Source organism: Vigna umbellata, chromosome 4 (assembly GCF_029865625.1).
Source record: "Vigna umbellata cultivar VRB3 chromosome 4, Vumbellata_1.0, whole genome shotgun sequence".
NCBI lineage: Eukaryota > Viridiplantae > Streptophyta > Magnoliopsida > Fabales > Fabaceae > Vigna > Vigna umbellata.
Window position 1 is genome coordinate 67,559,645 of NC_142168.1, and position 20,480 is coordinate 67,580,124.

The 20,480-nt window shown below is 36.0% G+C and overlaps 1 protein-coding gene across 2 annotated transcripts; it reads right to left on the reverse strand.

Annotated features, from left to right (window-relative positions):
- Positions 1–971: 971 nt before the first annotated feature.
- LOC124833099 (uncharacterized) lies at positions 972–19,371 on the reverse strand. 2 transcript variants are annotated; one of them, XM_047307482.2, is made up of 8 exons: positions 19,181–19,371; positions 17,851–17,885; positions 17,378–17,522; positions 15,844–15,913; positions 13,469–13,725; positions 8,381–8,497; positions 2,185–2,236; positions 972–1,528 (listed from the first exon to the last, which is right to left on the reverse strand). In XM_047307482.2, the coding sequence occupies exons 3-8, from the start codon at positions 17,462–17,464 to the stop codon at positions 1,110–1,112; spliced, it is 1,002 nt and encodes a 333-aa protein (XP_047163438.1). In that variant the 5' UTR covers positions 17,465–17,522; positions 17,851–17,885; positions 19,181–19,371; the 3' UTR covers positions 972–1,109. The 2 variants fall into 2 exon arrangements, with proteins under 2 accessions (XP_047163438.1, XP_047163437.1); XM_047307481.2 differs by lacking the exon at positions 17,851–17,885.
- Positions 19,372–20,480: the final 1,109 nt, after the last annotated feature.

Consider the following 20,480-nt stretch of genomic DNA (forward strand, 5'->3'; position numbering starts at 1 on the left):
TCTTCGACCTCGGCCTGACTCCCATGAAGAGGGTGCCTATAATTCCCAAACAAGACAAAATTTGCTAACTTGGCGAGGTTCGTGTAAGAGCCAAGACCCCAGCCTGCTAGCTCGACGAGGTTCACGTGAGAGTCAAAATCCCAGTTTGCCAACTTAGCAAGGTTTGAGTGGGAGTTGGGAACACTCTCCTTAATGCCGAGCTCAAGGAGATCGGAGTAGGTTAGCCCAACATAAAATTGAAGGAACTCACGAACGTTTCCACTACTCTGAAGGAAGTAAAGTTTATGAGAATTAGTGTAGGATTTGATTAATGTGACAGATTAAAAAAATTTACTTCCAAATCCACTCTTACTTACCTCCAAATCCACTCAAATAAACAACAACAAAATTTATCTTCAAATCCTCTCAAATCTCCTCCAAATTCATTCAAGTAAACAAAGCCTTAATCTTCTAGTGGTCAATCATACAATGATAAGTATTTTATTGTTGCCAACTCTAATGGTTCGTTCGATTTATTAGACCTAGAAATTTAGGGGCCCTCGAAACACCATTATCATTAAGCAATATCTTACCTTCAAGAAAGGATCATGTATAAATTTTCAATTTTAAAATTTCTGGATGAATCGTTCTTAATATATTTTAAATTGTTCATAAGTGATAAATTGAAATAAAATTTTCTAAAATGATCTATCAAAATAGTTCAAAATCAAATTTAAATTACACAATCCAAATTATTCCAATATATATATATATATATATATATATATATATATATATATATATATATATATATATATATATATATATATATATTTAAATACTACTGAGTAATCTAAAAGTTTTTAAATACCTTTTGAATTGCATTTTTTTAGAAAATATAAAGATTTTAAAATATCATTTTTATCATTCCAATATATCAGAAGGTACGAGAAGATAATATAGAGAGACGCAGGAAGCAATTGCCAACCATGAAAGCCCAAGGTACAATGCATTAAGTTCCAAAAATATACTAACCAACTATATATCCAAAATAAACTGTCTAAAAGCTCTAGAATTATATTTGAGAAAAAAGAAATTTATGCCGAGGTTAAACATTGAATACAGAACCATCATTTGCATGATGGATGATGTTTCGAAAACTCCCAAGACTGTTTAGTATCTGATAAAGGCGACACCCTCAAATTCAACACATCCCTTAACCATTTAATCCTGTTCACAAGTTCCTCCAAGTCCATGATTGCAGCTTCTATAGTATTGGAAGACATGGAATTAAGATAGAGACTTCTGTCGCTGCTCTTCTTTGCGGGATCCTCATTATATATACGACTGATGCTAGCTATTTCCATAATCTCAACTGACGAATCCATGTGTAAACTTGAAACGTTATCAGACTCGTTAATCTCCATACCATTTCTAGCACTGTTGCTTTGCTTTCTCCTTGCTATGGATCTATCCGGATAGTCTTTCAAATTTAAAGATGAAGAAGAATGCATCCTTACTGTATGCCGACCAACCTCATCCGTTACATCTGTAGCATTCCCACGAAACCCCAGGAAATAACAAAAAGGTTATACTGCAAAGTTAGTTATATATAACGAACAAAAATGGACAAAAATAATAATGCAACCAGAAGAGCAAGGTGTAAACAGGAAAATGACAATTGTAGAGAACGTGCCAAAGAGACAATGGAGGCTGTAACACTGATAACTGTCACATGCTTACCGGAGAAGTGAATTCTGGAATGATATCAGAATTGAGGAAATAAAGAAACAAAAAGCAGGCAAAGATTGAGCAAGGCAAGGAACGGAAGGGATTGGGGAAAGTTATATTCCGATCTGTGCCTGAACACCATAGTTATTTTCTGCACATTGTCTTCACAGAGAGGTATCTCTGCTAGTGAGGAGCTTGGTGTATATGTATTCCTTTCCTAATTTGCTTTAGTTTTATAAGGTACACAGAAGGACAAAACAGGTCTTTAACAAACCCAAGCAATCAGAAACAACTTGAATAACTGAATCCAAAACAAAATAGACCAATAAGCACGTATAAATGAGGACACTACATCATTTAACAAACAGCCAGAGAAGTAAGGGAAGAAAGGCTATCCAAATTAATTTTCAATTCAGAAAGCTCAGTTTTCATTCAAATGCAAAGAATAACAAAAGTATATTTTGATAGTGCTACCTGAATTTGCCGGAATGATTATACGAGCACAAGGCTGCCTACATTCATCACCCTGCAATTTTGGCAAGGAAGTTAATTATTCACTGATAGAATAAAGAGAGATAGAATACTAACATAAAGTTTGTATTTCTCATCTAAACAAATGAGGAGCAGAATAAAATATTATAGACTCCTAGGAGGTGCAGTCAACAACACTACTAGCAGAATTCTAACAAACAATATTCTAGAAGATCCTGGTTAATACATAATCAGAATAGAAAAGGGACACACACATAATAAAGAAAACCAGAATGCATATATTCTAACAGTCCCCCTCAAATTCAAGGTTATTGAAAAGAATCAATAACAATAAGTTTGTGACGTAGAGCAGAAAACTGAGCTTGAGTGAGAGGTTTGGTCAGAATGTCGGCAACTTGATCAGCAGCAGGAAGATGTGAACAAGGAGTGATTGAGCACTTTTTCCCGAAACAAAGAACATGTCCAGTTCCATATGTTTTGTTCTGGATTGGAGATCTGGACTTAAAAGCAACTGCATTTTGATTGTCACAATATATAACTGGGGTAGTACACTTGTTTCGGAGTTCATAAAGAAAAGATCGCAGCCATAAGATTTCACCAGCAGTAATAGCAAGGCTATGGTATTCGGCTTCTGATCGAGCAACCATTGTTTATTTTTTGGACCACCAGGACTGATAACTCAACTTCTATACTCTCATTGTTAGCATTTTGGTTTCTTTAATTTTTCAATTTTAGCTTAGATTTGTAATTTTTAGGAAGTTTTAGGTGTTGCAGCACTGCGCAGTGCCATCCATTGGTGCCCAGCGCATTTTTGAACCTTGCTCATTGTCTCGATACCCCAGCACCATTTGATTAGCACTCAACACAACCAAAAAGATTAACACCTGTTATGCTACCGCCCAACGCCATATTACTAGCTCCCAACGCAATCCAAAAACAGAATTTTCAGCTCTAACCTTTGCTAACTGTTTTGATCATAATTTTCTTTACCGGTGTCCTTACATGTGTTCAATTAATTGATTCTTTTTCCGTTGGATTCTAGACTCAAAGGGCTTTAATTTGAGTGGTAGAACATGATTTTTGGAGCTCTAGTCTAGTTGCAGTTCATGTTGGAATGAAGGCAGTTTGCAAAGGCAGTGCCAGCATAACTCAAAGATGTTTGTTAACTGTTTGGATCATAACTTTTTCTACATATCTCCAATTGAGCTGATTCTTGTTGCGTTGGATTCTAGACTCAAAGAGCTTCAATTTGAGTACTACAACATATATTTTGGAGCTTTGTACGAGATGCAGTTTAATCTGGAGTTCGAGGCAGTTACTTGGGCAGAGACAGTTTCAACCATTCTGGTGCAATTAGCAAAGTTGGGAGCAGACCCTTCCTCTTCATTTGATGTGCTATTGGGCTACACAAGGAATGGTCCAAATGGAGCTGAGCTAGGATTGTGCACTGCCACATCAAGAGATAACAAACACCAATTTTGCTATGGCAGCACACACAAAAACAGCTTTTTGGCAGATGTGGAGCAGCTTTTTCAGCACCTTTTCAGATTTATGTTAGGGATGTTTTCTTTTTAGCTTTTAGTGCTGTTGGAAGTCCCACATCGACTAGAGATAAGGCCAAATTAAAGTATATAAGTGCCGGTTTTGTGGGGATGAGTTAGGCCTCAAGTCCACTTCTAACAAGTGCAAATATACCTAGATATACCTAGGGGAAGGAATGTTATAGCTGGAGAGAGTTGCTTTAATTTTCTGAATGTTGAGAGCAAGGAAAAAACAGATATCTCGAGCTTCTTTCTTGGTTCCATGTGAATTCCAACAAAACAATCCTTTAGTGATATTCTTGGGTTAGTTTTAAGTTACTGCAATTCTAAGCCTATGTCACTGTTTTATTGCTTTGAGTATATCATATGTCATAAATATTTCTTCGTTAGTTTGGCTTGTTTTTCATCAATCAGCACTGCTCAATCTAAATATTGGCTTCCTCACCCCAAGGTTTGCTACAACCTTTACCCATTCCGCAGACCATTTGGGTATGATTCAGTATTGGTGGTGGTTGATCAATTGAGTAAGTATGGACATTTTATCGCCCTAAAACACCCCTATTCAGCCAGGTCCGTAGCCGAAGTATTTTTAAAGGAGGTGGTGAAGCTACATAGAATTCCTTCTTCCATTGTCAGTGACAGAGATCCCACCTTTATGAGTTTGTTCTAGAAGGAATTTTTTAATCTTCAGGATACTAGATTATTGATGAGAAAAGGAGGTGGCGAAGCTACATGGAATTCCTTCTTCCATCGTTAGGGACAGAGATCCCACCTTTATGAGTTTGTTCTAGAAGGAATTTTTTAATCTTCAGGGTACTAGATTATTGATGAGAACAACTTACCATCCTGAGTCTAATTGACAAACTGAGGTTTTGAATAGGACTTTGGAAACCTATTTGAGATGTTTTAGTTCCGAACAACCAAAAACTTGGAGTTCCTTTCTACCATGGGCTGAATATTGGTACAATACTAGTTTCCAGGCGTCAGCCACGTGCACACCTTTTGAAATAGTCTATGGTCTGGGGATTTGATGGAGGAGGATCTGAGTCTCAAGGATCTTTAGTGTTTTGAGTTTGAGATGGTCTCCGACGCTGATATGTGAGAAGAGGTGGAGGAACAATGTCATTCGCATTTTGAGTTTTAAGTACAGAAGCAAGAATAACCAAGGGATCACATGATGGTAGAGGAAACATTTGTTGAATAGATGAACGATCCTCCATGGAGGACAAGAAAAAAGGTGTATGCTCAAAGAATGTGACATCAGCAGACATATAATATCTCTTGGTGGAGGGAGAATAACATTTATAGCATTTCTGAAGACAAGAATATCCAAAGAAAACACACTTAATAGCTTTTAGAGAGAGTTTATCAAGACCTGGAGAAACATTATGGACAAAACACATACACCCAAATACACATGGGGAGACATGGTATAGAGTGTCGTTTGGAAAAATGATAGAGTGAGGAATTTTATTCTCAAGAGAGGTAGAAGGCATCCTACTGATTAGAAAACAGGCAACGAGGACAGCATCGCCCCAGTGATGCACAAGAATATTAGTATTCAACATCAGGGAGCGTGCAGTTTCAATGAGATGTCAATTCTTAGCATTATCACTTCGGAGGATTTTAATTGTCATCCCAAATTGGTTCTTAATTTCATTAAAAAAGGACATAAATATGGACAAAAGTTCAGATCTCTCTTTCATTAAATAAACACAAGTACATCGAAAGAATTCATCAATGAAGGTTACAAAATAATTAAAACCAAACGAAAGTAACATGACTTGGTCCCCAAATATTAGAGTGAATAGTTGAGAAAGGAAAATTACGTCACGTCTCAGACCTTTTAGGATAAGAAGATCCAACATGTTTTCCTAACTGACAAAACTCAATCTAAGACTTGAATTTCTTTGAGACTCGGAACCATCATTTTCAGCTTGGACAAACTTGGATGGCCCAAACGATCATGCAAAAGTTTTAAGGATGATGTTGTAAAACAGGAAAGTGAAGAGCTATGTTTTAAGAAATAAAGTCCTCAAGACTCATGTCTTTCTCCAATCAGACGACCCGTACCATGTTCCTATATAACAAAGGAATTAGCAGTAAAGGTTTCAGAACAATTTAACGAACGAGTCAATTGACTCAAGGAGATTAAATTGTAAGGGCAATAAGGAATATACAAAACAAAATTTAAATTTAGTGAAGGAGATAAGGAAACTCTGCCAATTCCTAGAGATGCCAGTTTGGATCCATTGGCAACGGTAATGAAATGAGGGATTTTCGGAGAGGACATGTGTTAGGAATGAGAAGAGTTGGAGAGTTTATGAGAGAAGGAAAAGAAGGAGTTAGTTGAGCAACCCAACTGTTTATTACAGTTGGGTAGGGCGGGAATAGCTGTTGTATAAATAGTAGAGGGGTTAGTTGTTTGAAGGACTTTTGACAGTTGTTAGTTAACCAGAATAAGCCTGTGAAAAGGGGTTAAGCCCTTGCTATTGTGAGTGTACAGACTTGACATTGTGAATAATATCCTGTTCTGTTACTTTCTTTCTTGTTTCTTGGTGCCTAAGTGTTGTTTCTAGAGGATCTCGAATAGGTTTCTTTATCGGAAACTTATCAACATGGAAGAAAATTGAAGGAATGTTACCAGAGATATGGTCTGAGGCACGTGAGTCAAGGATCCATGGACTATGACCTTCCACAGATTGAGATATGTAGGCAGTTGACACATTGAACATGGAGGAGGATTGGCCAGGATTAGAAGATTTTCCACACATGTACCTCAAAAATTCTTGGTACTTTTCATTTGAAATTCTGGATTCTAGATCATCAAATTTAGAAACATAAGCAGCTTTGTCTGGATATCCATGTAAGGCATAACATTTCTCTCGAGTATGGCCTATTTTCTTACAATATGTGCATTGAGGACGCATACTACGACCACCACATCCTCCTCAGTTGCTTCTGCCTCCTCCTCTTCCTTGTGGTGCTACCATAACTGATGTTTCAATACCATCAATTGAATTTTCGTCTTTAAGTAATGAAGGTACCCGAAGAAGTCGAGTAACTAGGTTGTCCATTGATGGGACTTGATCACCAGCTAACATTTGATCACAAACATGATCAAAATCTGAGTGTAGACTTCTTAGAATTAAGACCATGTAAAACTTATCAAGCTTCTTGTTTATGCCTTCTAAAGAATCAGCCACATAAATTCTTCAATTCCTCTACGACAGCACGAGCCTTTCCTATATGAGCGGCCATATCATGATTGGCTTGTTTGAGGTAAGTCACTCTTTGAGTTGCATCAAAGAGACGTTGCACATCATTAGCAAAGATATCCTGTGCTCTTTTCCAAAAGGAGGAGCCCGTTTTGTAAGGTCTCAAAATTTCTAAGACCTCTTGTGTGACAAATTGACATAAGACACTACATAACTGAAAATCAAGTTTTTGCCATTGAGATTTCTCTTCATCGGGTATAGTGGAAATATCTTGTTCAAGATGATTAGGTATCCTTGACCAAGAAACCATAACTCCACGGAAGAAGACCAAGATAGATAATTTTTCCAAGTGAGTTTTGCAGAAGTAATGGTAGAGGTAGCCAATAAAGGTGTTCCAAAACCAAAAGTCATTCTAAGGCCAAACAGAAGAGGGAAAAACTGATTTTGAGGGTAGAAACCCTAGATCGAAGCTATTGTCAACGAAACAGCAAAACAATGACCACAACACACTTAGGAGACTGAGGCAAAACGACTGACAATGACGCGGTGATGTTCCAAGGCTGGCCAGAAAGAAGCGGCACGTGACAACACGTCAGGAGGAGAATGAAGCGGTGACCACCAGGGATGGGTCGCGCTCATCGAGGTGCACATAACCCTTGACTTCACTGGAGAAAAAGTTGTGGCGATAGTGGCAGCAGACAGCAGCGGCGAACAACGGCAATGGAGGCGGACAGCAGCAGTGACGGCGAACAATAGCAGTGATGGCAGCGGCAGCGGACATGGGTGGCAGTTAGCGATGCTAGATACCAACTTAAAGAGTTGGAAGAGAAACTGAAATTTTTATTATTACTGTTCACTTAACCCTAATACACATACTACCCTATTTATAAGGGATAGTAGATCAACACAAAAAGAAAAAACAAAAGGCTCCTAAAAAGCCCACTCTAAAAAACCCACTAGAAAATACATTACATTTCAACATATTGTATCCACACAATAGAATTCATGAACAACACCATTTTATTAGAATTTAGACATGTTATGATTTATATATCCCCTCCCATTATCAAAAGAAAAACATATATACTAGAAAGTATATTTCAAATGGGACATTTGTTTTACTTTTATTTTATGCAATAGAAGAACTTTACAATCAAATTTACAAAATTACAAACTCAAACAAAATTTGAAGACTAAAACAATGACATTTTCCTGTATAAGCAAAAAATATCATACAATTTACGAATGTATTATGTTTTTGCAAAAAATTTAATGTGTACAACGACAAGTCAAATTGTAGGATTATAAGTAGAAGTGGCATAAACAAAATCTAACCAGGGAAAATTATCCATTTGAGAAATTAATTTATTAATTTACAAATACAAAGATAAATCAAAGTATAGGATTAAGAGTACATACCACGGGTATAGGCACAGACCAACCTTTTTCAGGACACCAGTCCAAAGATGGGCGCAAATCCTTGCTTAAGGCTTCATAAGATAACCCTTCACCCAGTGGAGGAGGAAGCAGATTAATCTAGAAAGACACATACTATATGTGAATTTAAGATGCTCATATAATACTAAAAGTACATCCAGACAAGTATTGTTCAATGAACAAGACACAAAGGTAAAGTTCATTAAAGAAGAAAAAGGTGTGAAACAAGACACAAAGATGCTCACCATGTGTATGCCATTTGCCAAAATTAGCAGCAAAATGATAACTGCAACTATTAAATGAACCAAAATATATGACGGAAAAATTGAGATGATAGAACTGAATGGCCTTAAATAAAGTATTTTAAACTAGGAAAAATGGATCAAACAATGTCAATGTTCAGTTGAAAATACTATTTATACATCGACAAACTGCAGAGACTGGATTACCATCAAGTAAGGAAGGGACCTGCAGTGGCTAAAAATGACAAACTACAAGGACTAAATTGCCATCACTGACTGGTGGGGCCTGTAGTGGCGGAAAGCGACCAAACTGCAGGGACTAAACTGCTATCAAGTAAGGATGGGGCCTACAGTGGCTAAAGGAGAGAAACTGCAGGGATTGCCATCACTTACTGATGGGGCCTGCAGTGGTTGAAACATACTCTCCCTCACGGAAAACGACGGAAATGACGGCACACCGATGACAAACTATGAAGGTGAAAGGTAATAATGGTCTCCTTTATTCATCAAAGCATCCAAAAACAAATTTGATAAGGGGATGGTGAAATTGTTTGGCTAAGATTCTAAATCTTGCCAGAAATAGACTCCCCTCATGCCATGAGCAACCTTCAACCCATGACTTTGGAGTTGAAATTCCTTGGTGTTAACCCGCTGATAGCACTGACTCTCCTTGGAGACTTGTAAATAAATGACACGAGCCATCAAGAACATCACAGCTGCTACAATATGCAAAGCTAAACACACATTATGAAAGGAGGCTAAGGAACAATGCTGAAACAGAGAGTTATTTTTTTTTTCTTCCTCTGGAAGACTTCTCTCATCCCATCTTCACTTCCATTCACCAAGAGATCATGAGTCTTCAATTCCATAATCTCCATACCTTTAAGCCTCATGCGGAGCACTCAGAGATACATTCACCTACCAATTTCCTTCATCACCATGCATTCTAAAACAACAACCAACCAGGAAAATACCCAAAATCCAAAAACAGATTTGTCATCACAGTGGGTTGCTTCCTTCACAGGCACCAAGCCTAGGCGCAAGGCTCACCATCACCCTTGAAATGTCGAAGACAGGTTGGAGTGACCAAAGGAGAAGAAAACCAATGGTGGCGTACAAGGAGAAGAAGAAACCAAAATGCCACTAAGATAACCATGGCTGGATTATGTGGTGCGTCAATGAACAGACTTGGATGACTTCTATTGGTGGCACTTAAGTGACGCAAAGCGGGTGATGAAGAAGCAGCCATGCCTCCACCATTCCAGAATGAAAACAAGAAATTGGGGATTTTCGATTTTAGGGTTTTCAGAGAGAAAACTTAAAATACCATGACTTCAAAATTAGGAACCACGGATAAATATGGACTCAGCATGATTTGGCGAGTCAGACAATGATGAAACAAAGGAGATTTGAAGGACTTAGGGTTCCAAAACAATCAAAGGAGAAAACCCTAGGTCTGAGTTACAACCACCGAACCTAAGAAACAAGGACAAAAACGAACTCAAGAGGCTCCGGTAGTGGCACAGTGTCACTCTGACATCGGAAAGGTGGCACGTAAGGAACATGAGCCCGAAACTGATTGGAAAGAAGTCGGGCGTGACAACTTGTGTAGAGGAGAATAAGGCAACGACCACCAGGGATGGGTCGCGCTCCTCGACACCGGCGGGATTGGCCATCAGTGAAAGGAGGCAATCCTGATTCACTAGTTGCAGGACTAAACTGTGGCAACAGATGGCGGCGGACGACGGTGAACAGTGGGAAACAACTAAAAAAGGCACTAGAAATATCTAAGATTATTAGGAGAGCGGGACTGCTCATATAGGTATTTCAAAAAAGATGAAATTTTTAAGGCTGCCAGTGGCGGCAACAAAGACAGAGTAGGAAGAGACTCAGATAACCTGCTCTGATACCAACTTAAAATTGAAACTGTAAAATAATTCTCGAGGGCTTAATTGATCCCTATCATAATCTTCTATTTATAAGAATAAACTGATACAAGAGTACATGATAAATAGGATAATCCTAGACACAATATAATCATGATAAATAGGGTAACCCTAGACACAATATAATGATGATAGATAGGGTAAATATTGTAACATTAACATTAGATACTCTTGATATTCTTCATCAGAGAATTTGGAGTCCGCAGTTTCTGCCTTAGAGACATGGGCAGTCTTGGTAGGAAAACCATGCAATGGGAAGTAGTTTTCTTGGGTATGACCCATCATTTTACACTGCGGGCAATGAGTTCGCCCCTGACCTCCACGTCCTCCTCTAGTATTTCTTCCATGAACTTCCTTGCTTTGAGGCATTGGAACTCAAAGGAGACATGTGGTCAAGCTTTCAGATAGGATCTAAGGTAAGAGGATAGAAGGAAGAGGAAATGAGAGAGCAGTTAAGAAAGGCGGGAAAATGAGAGAGCGGTTAGGAAAGGCGAGATGGGAGATCTTATATAAATAGAGTTCTATTCATTATTAGAGGGCAGCTAATCATATTCTTTTGTTTAGACAGGTCTTGGACCTTGTGAGGGGGTTAAGCTCTCGGTAGATGGAGGGAGGTTATGCTCCCAGATACTGATTGTACGCTACTTTCGTTGATGAGAATACAGATAATTCATTCTTTTCCAATTGTTTTTCTTGCTGGGATTGTGTGAGTGAGTTGTCAACGTTAGGTTTCATACTCAGAAACCTAACACTTTCCATGGAAGGAACCTCATGACTGGTTAACATTTGGTCTCTAAGATGATCAAAGTCTAAATGTAGAGCACGAAAGATCATCACTATATAGTATTTGTCAAGTTTCTTCTTTATTTCATCCAAAGAATCTACTTCTAAGAACATATTTAGTTCTTCAAATGCAAACTCAGCTTCGATCATAAAAGATACCATATCAAGGTCAGTTTGTTAAAGGGGTGCAAGTTTGTTTGTAGAGTCACAAAGATGTTGGATGTCATTTGCATAAATATTTTGAGCTTTCTTCCAAAGAATGACAGGTTTTAAAAGCTCTAAGAGAAATAAAAAGCTTTAGTTCCACATGTTGCTACAACAGAGCAAAGAGTTGGAAATCAACTTGCTTCCACTATTCAGCCTTCTCAGGAAGCACATTGCTTCCGTCTTGCTCAAGGTGGTAAGGATGACCTTGACCAAGAAATCACATTTCAATGAATGCCAACCATGAAAATTAATTTTTTCCATTTAAATTTTTAGTGGTAATTGTAGGATTTCCAAAAATAATAGGTCCAATAGACATTTTGAAAATGGATTTTGAAGACAAAAACAATAGTCTTTAAAGGAAAAATTTGGGTTTGATAGAAATAAAAACCTTCAATCGACAAGTAGGAGAGAATCTCTTTGTGACTAAGAGTCTACCAAAAAATCCCAAAACATGACACGAGTGAAAGAAACGTATTGGGAATGCTTTGGCGAGTCAGACGATGGTCGTTTGAAGATCTGGTGATTGGAAGGCAGCGCGTGGGCTTCACCTGCCTCAAGACAACATCGGTAATTGACGCACATGACAGTGTGTGGGGAGGCTTCTTGCTCTGATCTCGACAGGGTTGGTGGTCGCTTGAAAAGGTGATCATGATCCAGTGGTCACCGACAAAAACTACGGCAGTGGTCGATGACAACGATGGCAGACATAGCAATTGGCAGCAAAAAATGCACCAGATATGACAAATTAACAGATCAAGATCAACCTGCTCTGATACCAACTTAAAACAATAGAGAGCGAAATTATATTTAAGTCCTAGAGGAGCTTAATTAACTCTCTTCTTAATTATACATTTATAGGGCTTAATAGCTAATCAGGACGAAATACAACACACACACAACTAAGACTCCACTAATTAACTAGCTCACACAGTTGTGTGCACATGGGTTTAATTATTCTAACAAAAACAAAATACAATTGCTAGATCTAGTGTTGAAGTCAAACACTATTTTATGGTTGCAATTGCATTTGAGATGACATGGCATAAGTAATTTCAACAATTACAATTTAGAGATACTTATGAGGCTAAATTGATTTGTGACACCAAACACCACTACACATTGCATCTAATCTAATCTTCCATGCACAAACCAAACAAACACCACTACACATTGCATCTAATCTAATCTTCCATGCACAAACCAAACACCTAGAGATAGATTACTGTTTTGTTAGAGAAAATATGCTTTTAGGAGAACACTAACTTTGTTAGTTCCACTTATTAACTAGCATACATTATACAAAATATCTCAATTCTCAAGTAGACTACTTTTACAACAAGCTTGGCTAATGATAATATATGCTAAAAAGGGCAGGTACAAAAGATCTTATTAGATGTTTGGAAATAGGGAAACTTGTAATAAAGATCTTTTTAGATTTCTTCCATGTATTCCTTATTTTCCTTTCTTACATGGTCAACCATAAATCTAATATGGAATAACAATTGTCGTTGGGCCAACTAAGCCCATCTATTTTAAGGCCCTTAATGAATCCCCCCAATTCGACCATGTAAACTTTATGAGATGCCCACTTCTTAGCATGAAAGAGTATGTTCAGATCCATTATCAACTAACGGTATGACTAAAATAATGTATATAAGTAAGGGTGAAACCTCTCTATACGAGTTGGCTTTCGAAGTTAAGTTAGGCCTGGACCTAAACTAGAATAAAATGAGACAAATAATTGAGGAGAAAATCTAAAGTGTAAAATCTATTGCATAAATAGGGCAGAACTAGCAAATAGTGCCAAATAATGTCTACTCTGGCTGTTATAGCTCAAAAAAAAATCCAAATAAGATATTGAATCAACACAACTTGAAGACAAATAGTATTACCTGAACTTTATCATTCCCCAATAATTTAGTTACAGTTCCAGACCAATAGCAACCATCGGTATACCAATCTACCAAATCCCCAACTTTCCATGTGTTATTAACAATAACAGTCATTTCTGATATGGCATTCACATCAAGCTTTTCACTTTCACGAGAGAAAGTAGGGAATGAAGGTCGCAACATCAGTTCCTTGTTCAAGCCCTTTGACTTGCCAATATTAGTTAGAGGCTTTTGATACAACTTGATCCAACTTGGCTCTACAAACAAGTAATGCAATAGTTATAACTTCAAATGAATTATTACCACTTCCAACTTTTATAGTAGTTATCAGTGTGAGTAAGGGGGTTTACTTATAAACTCCAAGGATTAGAGCTCTCCTGAATTTGTTAGAAACATTTGTGTAATTAACATATTTATCAATTTGGATAGAAAAACATGGCACCTAACAATTAAAACAATATAGAAGGATATTGTTGATAATAGACAATAAACAAAAATTTACCTATTCAATTAATTCGTGAAATAATTCTTGTGTCCAAATTTCGCTACAACAAAATTGATTCAATTGATAGTTCCCTTGCCCAGTTATCATGCAACCTCATTTCATATGAATTTATTATGATATAAACACAATAAAATAAAAGCCATTTATCATATTTATTTCTTCAAATCACTCAGTTTTCTCTCTTGTCCAACTTTCCTTCAATTTTTATTCATGCAAATGTTGACATGTTTCCTAGTGATAAATGGTCTACTACAGGATATTGTGTTTTTCTGGGAGGAAACATTATTTCATAGAAAAGTAAGAAACAGAATGTAGTAGCCCAATCAACAACTGAAGCCGAGTATAGGACAATGGCGTCACTAACATGTGAACTTATATGGGTGAAACAATTCCTTCAATAGCTTAACTTCTATGACATCCATTCTATGAAGATGTATTGCGATAATCAAGTTGCTCTCCACATTGCATAAAATTCAGTGTTTCACGAGAGGACTAAACATATAGAAATTGATTGTGATTTTGTTCGTGAAAAGTTGTTGACTAAAGAAATATGTACTGAGTTTGTTGGGTCAAACGATCAACTCGTAGATGTGTTGACCAGGTCATTAAGTGGTCCTCGGTTTGATTTTATTTGTTCCAAACTTGGTACATACAATTTGTATGTTCCAGCTTGAGGGAGAGTGATAGAATATTTATCCTATTTATCATCATTATATTGTGTCTAGTATATATATAGTAGTACCTAGGTCTGCAGCTAGAGTTACCCTATTTATCATGTACTTTTGTATCAGAACTTTTTTGTATATAGAATGAGAGTGAGAGGGATATTTCAAGCCCTCGAGAATTATTTTACACTTTCAATCTCAACTGATTTGTCCACTTGTGTGGATTAAAAAACTCCTTCAACAGTTGAAATTTTGTGAAGTTTGAGCAAATGAAGTTGTATTGTAACAATTATGGGCGAATGAAGTTGTATCGTTCATATTAAATCTAATCCTATGTCTCATGAAAGAATCTGGGAGAGTCACTGTCAGAGGAACTATGTCCTGGATTTATTAGCGGTAACAACCAGCTTGCATACAATCTCATTAACTCCTTGAGAGGGCCCTAGAATTCAGTTTATACATTTCAAGCTTGTTGCATACAATTTATATGCTCCAGCTTGAGTGTGAGTGTTAAGATTATGATTGCTATAGTAGTTTACAGCTTCACTCAATCCTTGAGAGGGTCTAGGATTCAATTTATTCATTCCAAGCTTGGTGCATACCATTTATACGTTCCAGCTTGAGTGTGAATATTAAAATTATGTTTGCTACAGCTTACATAAAGCTGTTTGCATAAAGTTGTTTGTGGGAGAACCTAACTTTAGGTTAAGGAACATAAGTTGTAACCTTCCACCTCCTGACATATTTGTACCCATCCCTTTATATATATACAAATACATTGGCTGAGCATTAACTCATGGATTTTTCATCACATTTAAGCGCTACAATACAAGTTCCTCGGTTCCTCTTCAAGACTATATACAATAGGATGCAAATGAGTCAATCAAAGAAAATTTAGATGGCAGTATCAAAGAAAACGTTTGACTGGTAGCACAGGGATTTCACCATCAAAGCAACTTGGACTACACTAGCCCTTCTCTCTAGTTCTTAAACTTGTGACAGTTCATATAAACCTCAACTTGGCACTTCCACATCAAAGAAGGAATGTAAAATATTTGCATTTAACCCACCCAACTATATTACACTTAATCAAGAAAATGAAATGTTAAAACCAACCAAATTTCATAAGAACATTCATTCTACTTCGTTCAATAAATAAGCTAATGGACTTCTAGTTGAAATGTTAAAACAGAGCAAGAACATACTTTGGTCAGTGTAGTCAAAATACTCCAATAGATGGGATATGACAGCTTTTTTCGTGCGGATATCTCTAATCTGAAAAAATCATAAAATAATTTCAGGCCAAAATAATATCAGATAGAAAAATTTAATACTCAATAAAATGATAGACACTGGTTAAGCATCCCAGTCCTTTACTAAAAGTAGCAACAGTACAGATATGTGGCCAACCAATGCTTACAGGCAGATTACCAGATGGGCAAAGAAGCCTGCACGAAATTATTCTGAGAAACGAGATTTTTTTTTTAATAAAAAGACAATGGAACTGGAAGGGGTTTTAATAAAAATCATGAAAACAAAATTTCACTTCAAATAATCCAGCATTAATCAGATGAAAATAGTTCCATACTTGCATTAATAATTATTTTTAATTAGTATTCAACTAAGGCAATACCTATAAATATTAAAAGGGAGGATATACAAGTATTTTAATGCTAACAGAATTTACATTAGTTTAGATTAATGAATTTAATTTCTTTAATGAGCTAATACACTAAGCACAAGAGCTAATAAAAGTCTAATTGGAGACCCAAGTAACAACAATAATATACAATTCGGTTACTTGATCAGCTAAATTTTTTCCACTTGAACTGCATACAAAACAGACAGGTTACCTCAGAAAATCAAAACTGTTGTTCATAGCAGACAGAGTCTATCACCAAATTTGGTAGAAATGTTTAACCAAAGAGGTCTCATTCAAATCATAAGTTAGCGTTTGAAAAAGATGTGAGAAAACTTAGTAACCGTGTCTAAAGAACATTTAATGAAAGGGAATAGTCTCTTAAGTTTGAACAGTCAGAGTGTTAGGAATAAAACACTCTAAAAGCATCTATATCTGAAGAAAATATGACCGAAAAATAAATTAAGTTTTTCCACAAACTAAAATTAGCTTATACATAAGTTAAGATCAGCTTCGGATAAGCTACTATGAGAAAGTTTCTATAAATTAACATATATATGTACTAATTTAAGTTCTGGAGAAACTTATTTATTTTTCCTTTTACTTTTATTTGGTAAGGCATCTATAGAGAAGTTTATCCACACAGACATTGTATAGTATTTTTCAAGCCATACACGTTTCTACCACTGTCATAACCAAAACAGCAAAACCAGCTGCCATGAGAACAACATAATACATTACCACAATATAGAAGATTGTTGTTTAAAAGTAAGATTTAAATAAGTGTTTGGTACCTCCAAATTGGTCTATATTAAAATTGGTACCTCCAAAAACACCTCAATGTTCTTGAAACCCAACATTTAATAATGTGGTCTTAACAATCTCAATTTTGGAGATGCCAAAAACTCATTTAATTCTAAATATAATAATTCAAAGAACCACAAATTTCACAGAAACTTGGTTGTATTTTTAGTAAAATGTACATTTGATAAAATTGTCTCATAAGAAGCCAATTCCAATCTTAGAGTCTCTTTCTTATTTTAGTTCCTGTGCCTATCACATCAACACCACAAAAGTTAGAGAAGGAAGAATTTGCATACCTTGCAACGAAACCATGCACCCCGAAAACCACTTTGAAAGGACTTTGACTCAGCCAAATCCCCAACTTGGAATGGAAGATCAGGCATCACTGATAGGTACTTCCACTCTTTGCTTCTTTAAAACAAAAATCTTGATCTAATAAGGCTGAAAAGATTATAATATAATACAATTGTTAAACAACCCTTTTTCAGCTTTTCAACTTAAGTAACTAAGTGGATTGAGCTCTTGATAAAATAGTGCATAGATATACAGGACAACAAAGTAATAAAAATTATATAATAAAACTATATGTGAATAAAAATATTGTTACACTTTAACTAAGCACAACAAATAGAGCAAATTAGCTTTTTTCAAAAACTAAATCCCGATCAATCAGGAAAGTAGCTTTTCAATTTCTGACAACACAACAATGTTGAAAAGATGGGAAAAGGATAACGATTCCTAAATTCCCCAAGTAGCACCATCTCCACACCTTGGAACAGCAACACCACATAACCCTAATTAAGCCTACAAAAGGATCAAGACAAACAAGCATTAAAAGAAATGGCAACATCAGAGAATGACAGAATCTGCTGTCAACTATATCAACCCATGGAAAAAGGTATAAAAAAGAATATATATATATATATATATATATATATATATATATATATCCACCTAATTTACATTTTCTTCAAACAGATTTCATAAGTATATATGGTTTACTTAGTTAGGAACGACATTAGAGGTACACATACTTTACATATGTCAAGCCGATAACAGGGTTATGCACTTTGAAGCAATTAAAAAACTATAAATAGAGAGGTCAAGTTCCTCCTAGGGTAATACTAAGTACTCCTTGCCCTAATCATTAGTAACTCATTAAGTTACTAATCTTAAACGAAAATAAAATAAGGGAAATATCTTTAAAATCATTCAGAAAATATATCTATATCTATCTACCCATGTTTATATATATATATATATATATATATATATATATATATATATATATATATATATATATATATATATATATATAGACACATGCACGCGCGTACCCTAATGAGTAATTAATCTTTACCCTTGTGAGAATGCATTGCTTTCATATCAGTTGGAAGAACGAAACATGAAAACTACTCTGTTCGAGGATAGGAGAGATAAGGAAAAAACTGTAAAATGGACCCAAATCAGTTTCGACTGGGAATCTTTGACACTGATTAGGGAAAATGACGATGCGAGAAACCTCTACCGTGAATGCTATGTAGCAAATTAATGAAGGTAGACGAATAAGGTTGATGAGTAACTAGCTAGCAACCGGTAAAATAGCATAAAGAAATAACTATATACCAGATTCTCAGATGGAATTGCACAGTACAGAACACATATACACCATGCAGTAGCAACGAAAAACTCAGGGAATAAGGTACACGCACCGACGAATGGTTTGTCCGTAAACCCCGTTAATTTTCGTTGAGGGGAAAAGTAATAATTTGTTGTTCTCACAAAAACAATGAATTTATACACTTCAAAGTTCAACTACACTCAGTTTTGGAATTTGAAGAGTGACTCAAGATCTCTATTACAGAGTCAGGTTTTTTATGTTTTGTTCTAGTCTGTTACAAAAACAGAACACGATCGTAAAAGGGAATATACATACATATATATATAAATATATATATATATATATATATATATGTATATATAAATATATATACATACATATATATATATATATATATATATATATATTCCATCTCTTTTTCTGGAGGTAATTAAAAAAGTAATTGAATCGTACAGTTTGTGCGTGTGTGAAAGCGTACCTGCGGTAGCTGTGAGTCTCCGGAGTAAGTGGATCAGTGAGATCGGTGAGTGTGTGGCCGTGTGAGTGGCAGAAAGTATAACCCTAACAATCTCTGGACCTGGCCACAACAACCAGTGCACAAAGGGAAGAAGCGACGAAGATTGCCACGTTCTTTGGGATAACAGCCCGTTTCATTTTGAAGCTCCAAATTACCCCTTTTTTTTTATATCTTCGGTTACTGTATTTGTAAACTTTGTTTAATACTTTTCTTAATATATTTTTTGTTTTATATTTGTCAACTTTGTTGATACTATTTTTCTTTGTTTAATGTGACTTTTAATTTTGTAATTTATGTTCAATTTAATTATTTTTGTTAACAGCGTCTAAGTCATTAACGGCTAAGTGTCAACGTGAGTAATATCATAATTATTAATTGATGTGACCACTTAAACATATAGTGATGTGGATTCGTGATATTTGGAAGTGGTTTTCTGAAATTTAATCAAACATTTTGAGGTTAGCGAGTTCCAAAATATGAGTTTTTGAAGTGCGAAGGTTTTATGGTGATTTGGTGGAAAAATCTCCAAGAAATCAAACATAAGTGACTTTATCGTTTCAATTGGAAGCATTGATTTGTGCCTTGGTCAGGTTTGCATTCTTAATTTATGCTTGGTTTCTTATACTAGGGTTTATGATTTTTGTCATATTGTGTTGGCTATTGTTTGTTTTACATTTTGGTGAGGTGATGTTTTGAAGAATTGTAAAATAGTTGATGTGTAGAAAACAACTTTGTATTGGTGAAAATGTTATAAAATCAATTGCAAATCAATTTAAGATACTAGCGAGTGACTTTTGAATGATTAAACCGTGTGGAAGCTTGACTTCACAAATTTTCCCTCTCTTGCATTAGATCTACCTCCAAACATGCAACTTCAGATGATCAATTCCTGGGAGATTGCTTAGGTGTAACTATAGGTCCATTACTGGCATCTATAGCCTATGATCGCCACCCTTTGGTATGATTCCTCAATGACGTCTTGTCCAGTTCACCTGCATTAAAATCAAGTGTTTATGATGGTGTTGTTGAGTGTGGTTAACTGTCTAATGATTCTTTGAGCCATTGCGTTTTGGTCTGGACCAGGTGAAGGAGCAGATGATATGTTTATAACTAAAGAAGACTAGCATTTGTAGTAGCTTTAGATGTTGAAGATGCTCCATCAATAGAACACCCAAATTTCAAACTTATTAGTATCTTACGCAAGTTCCATTCAACTTCCAACTCATTCTGATAAAATTCTCCCGGGGTTGGCGCAATCCGC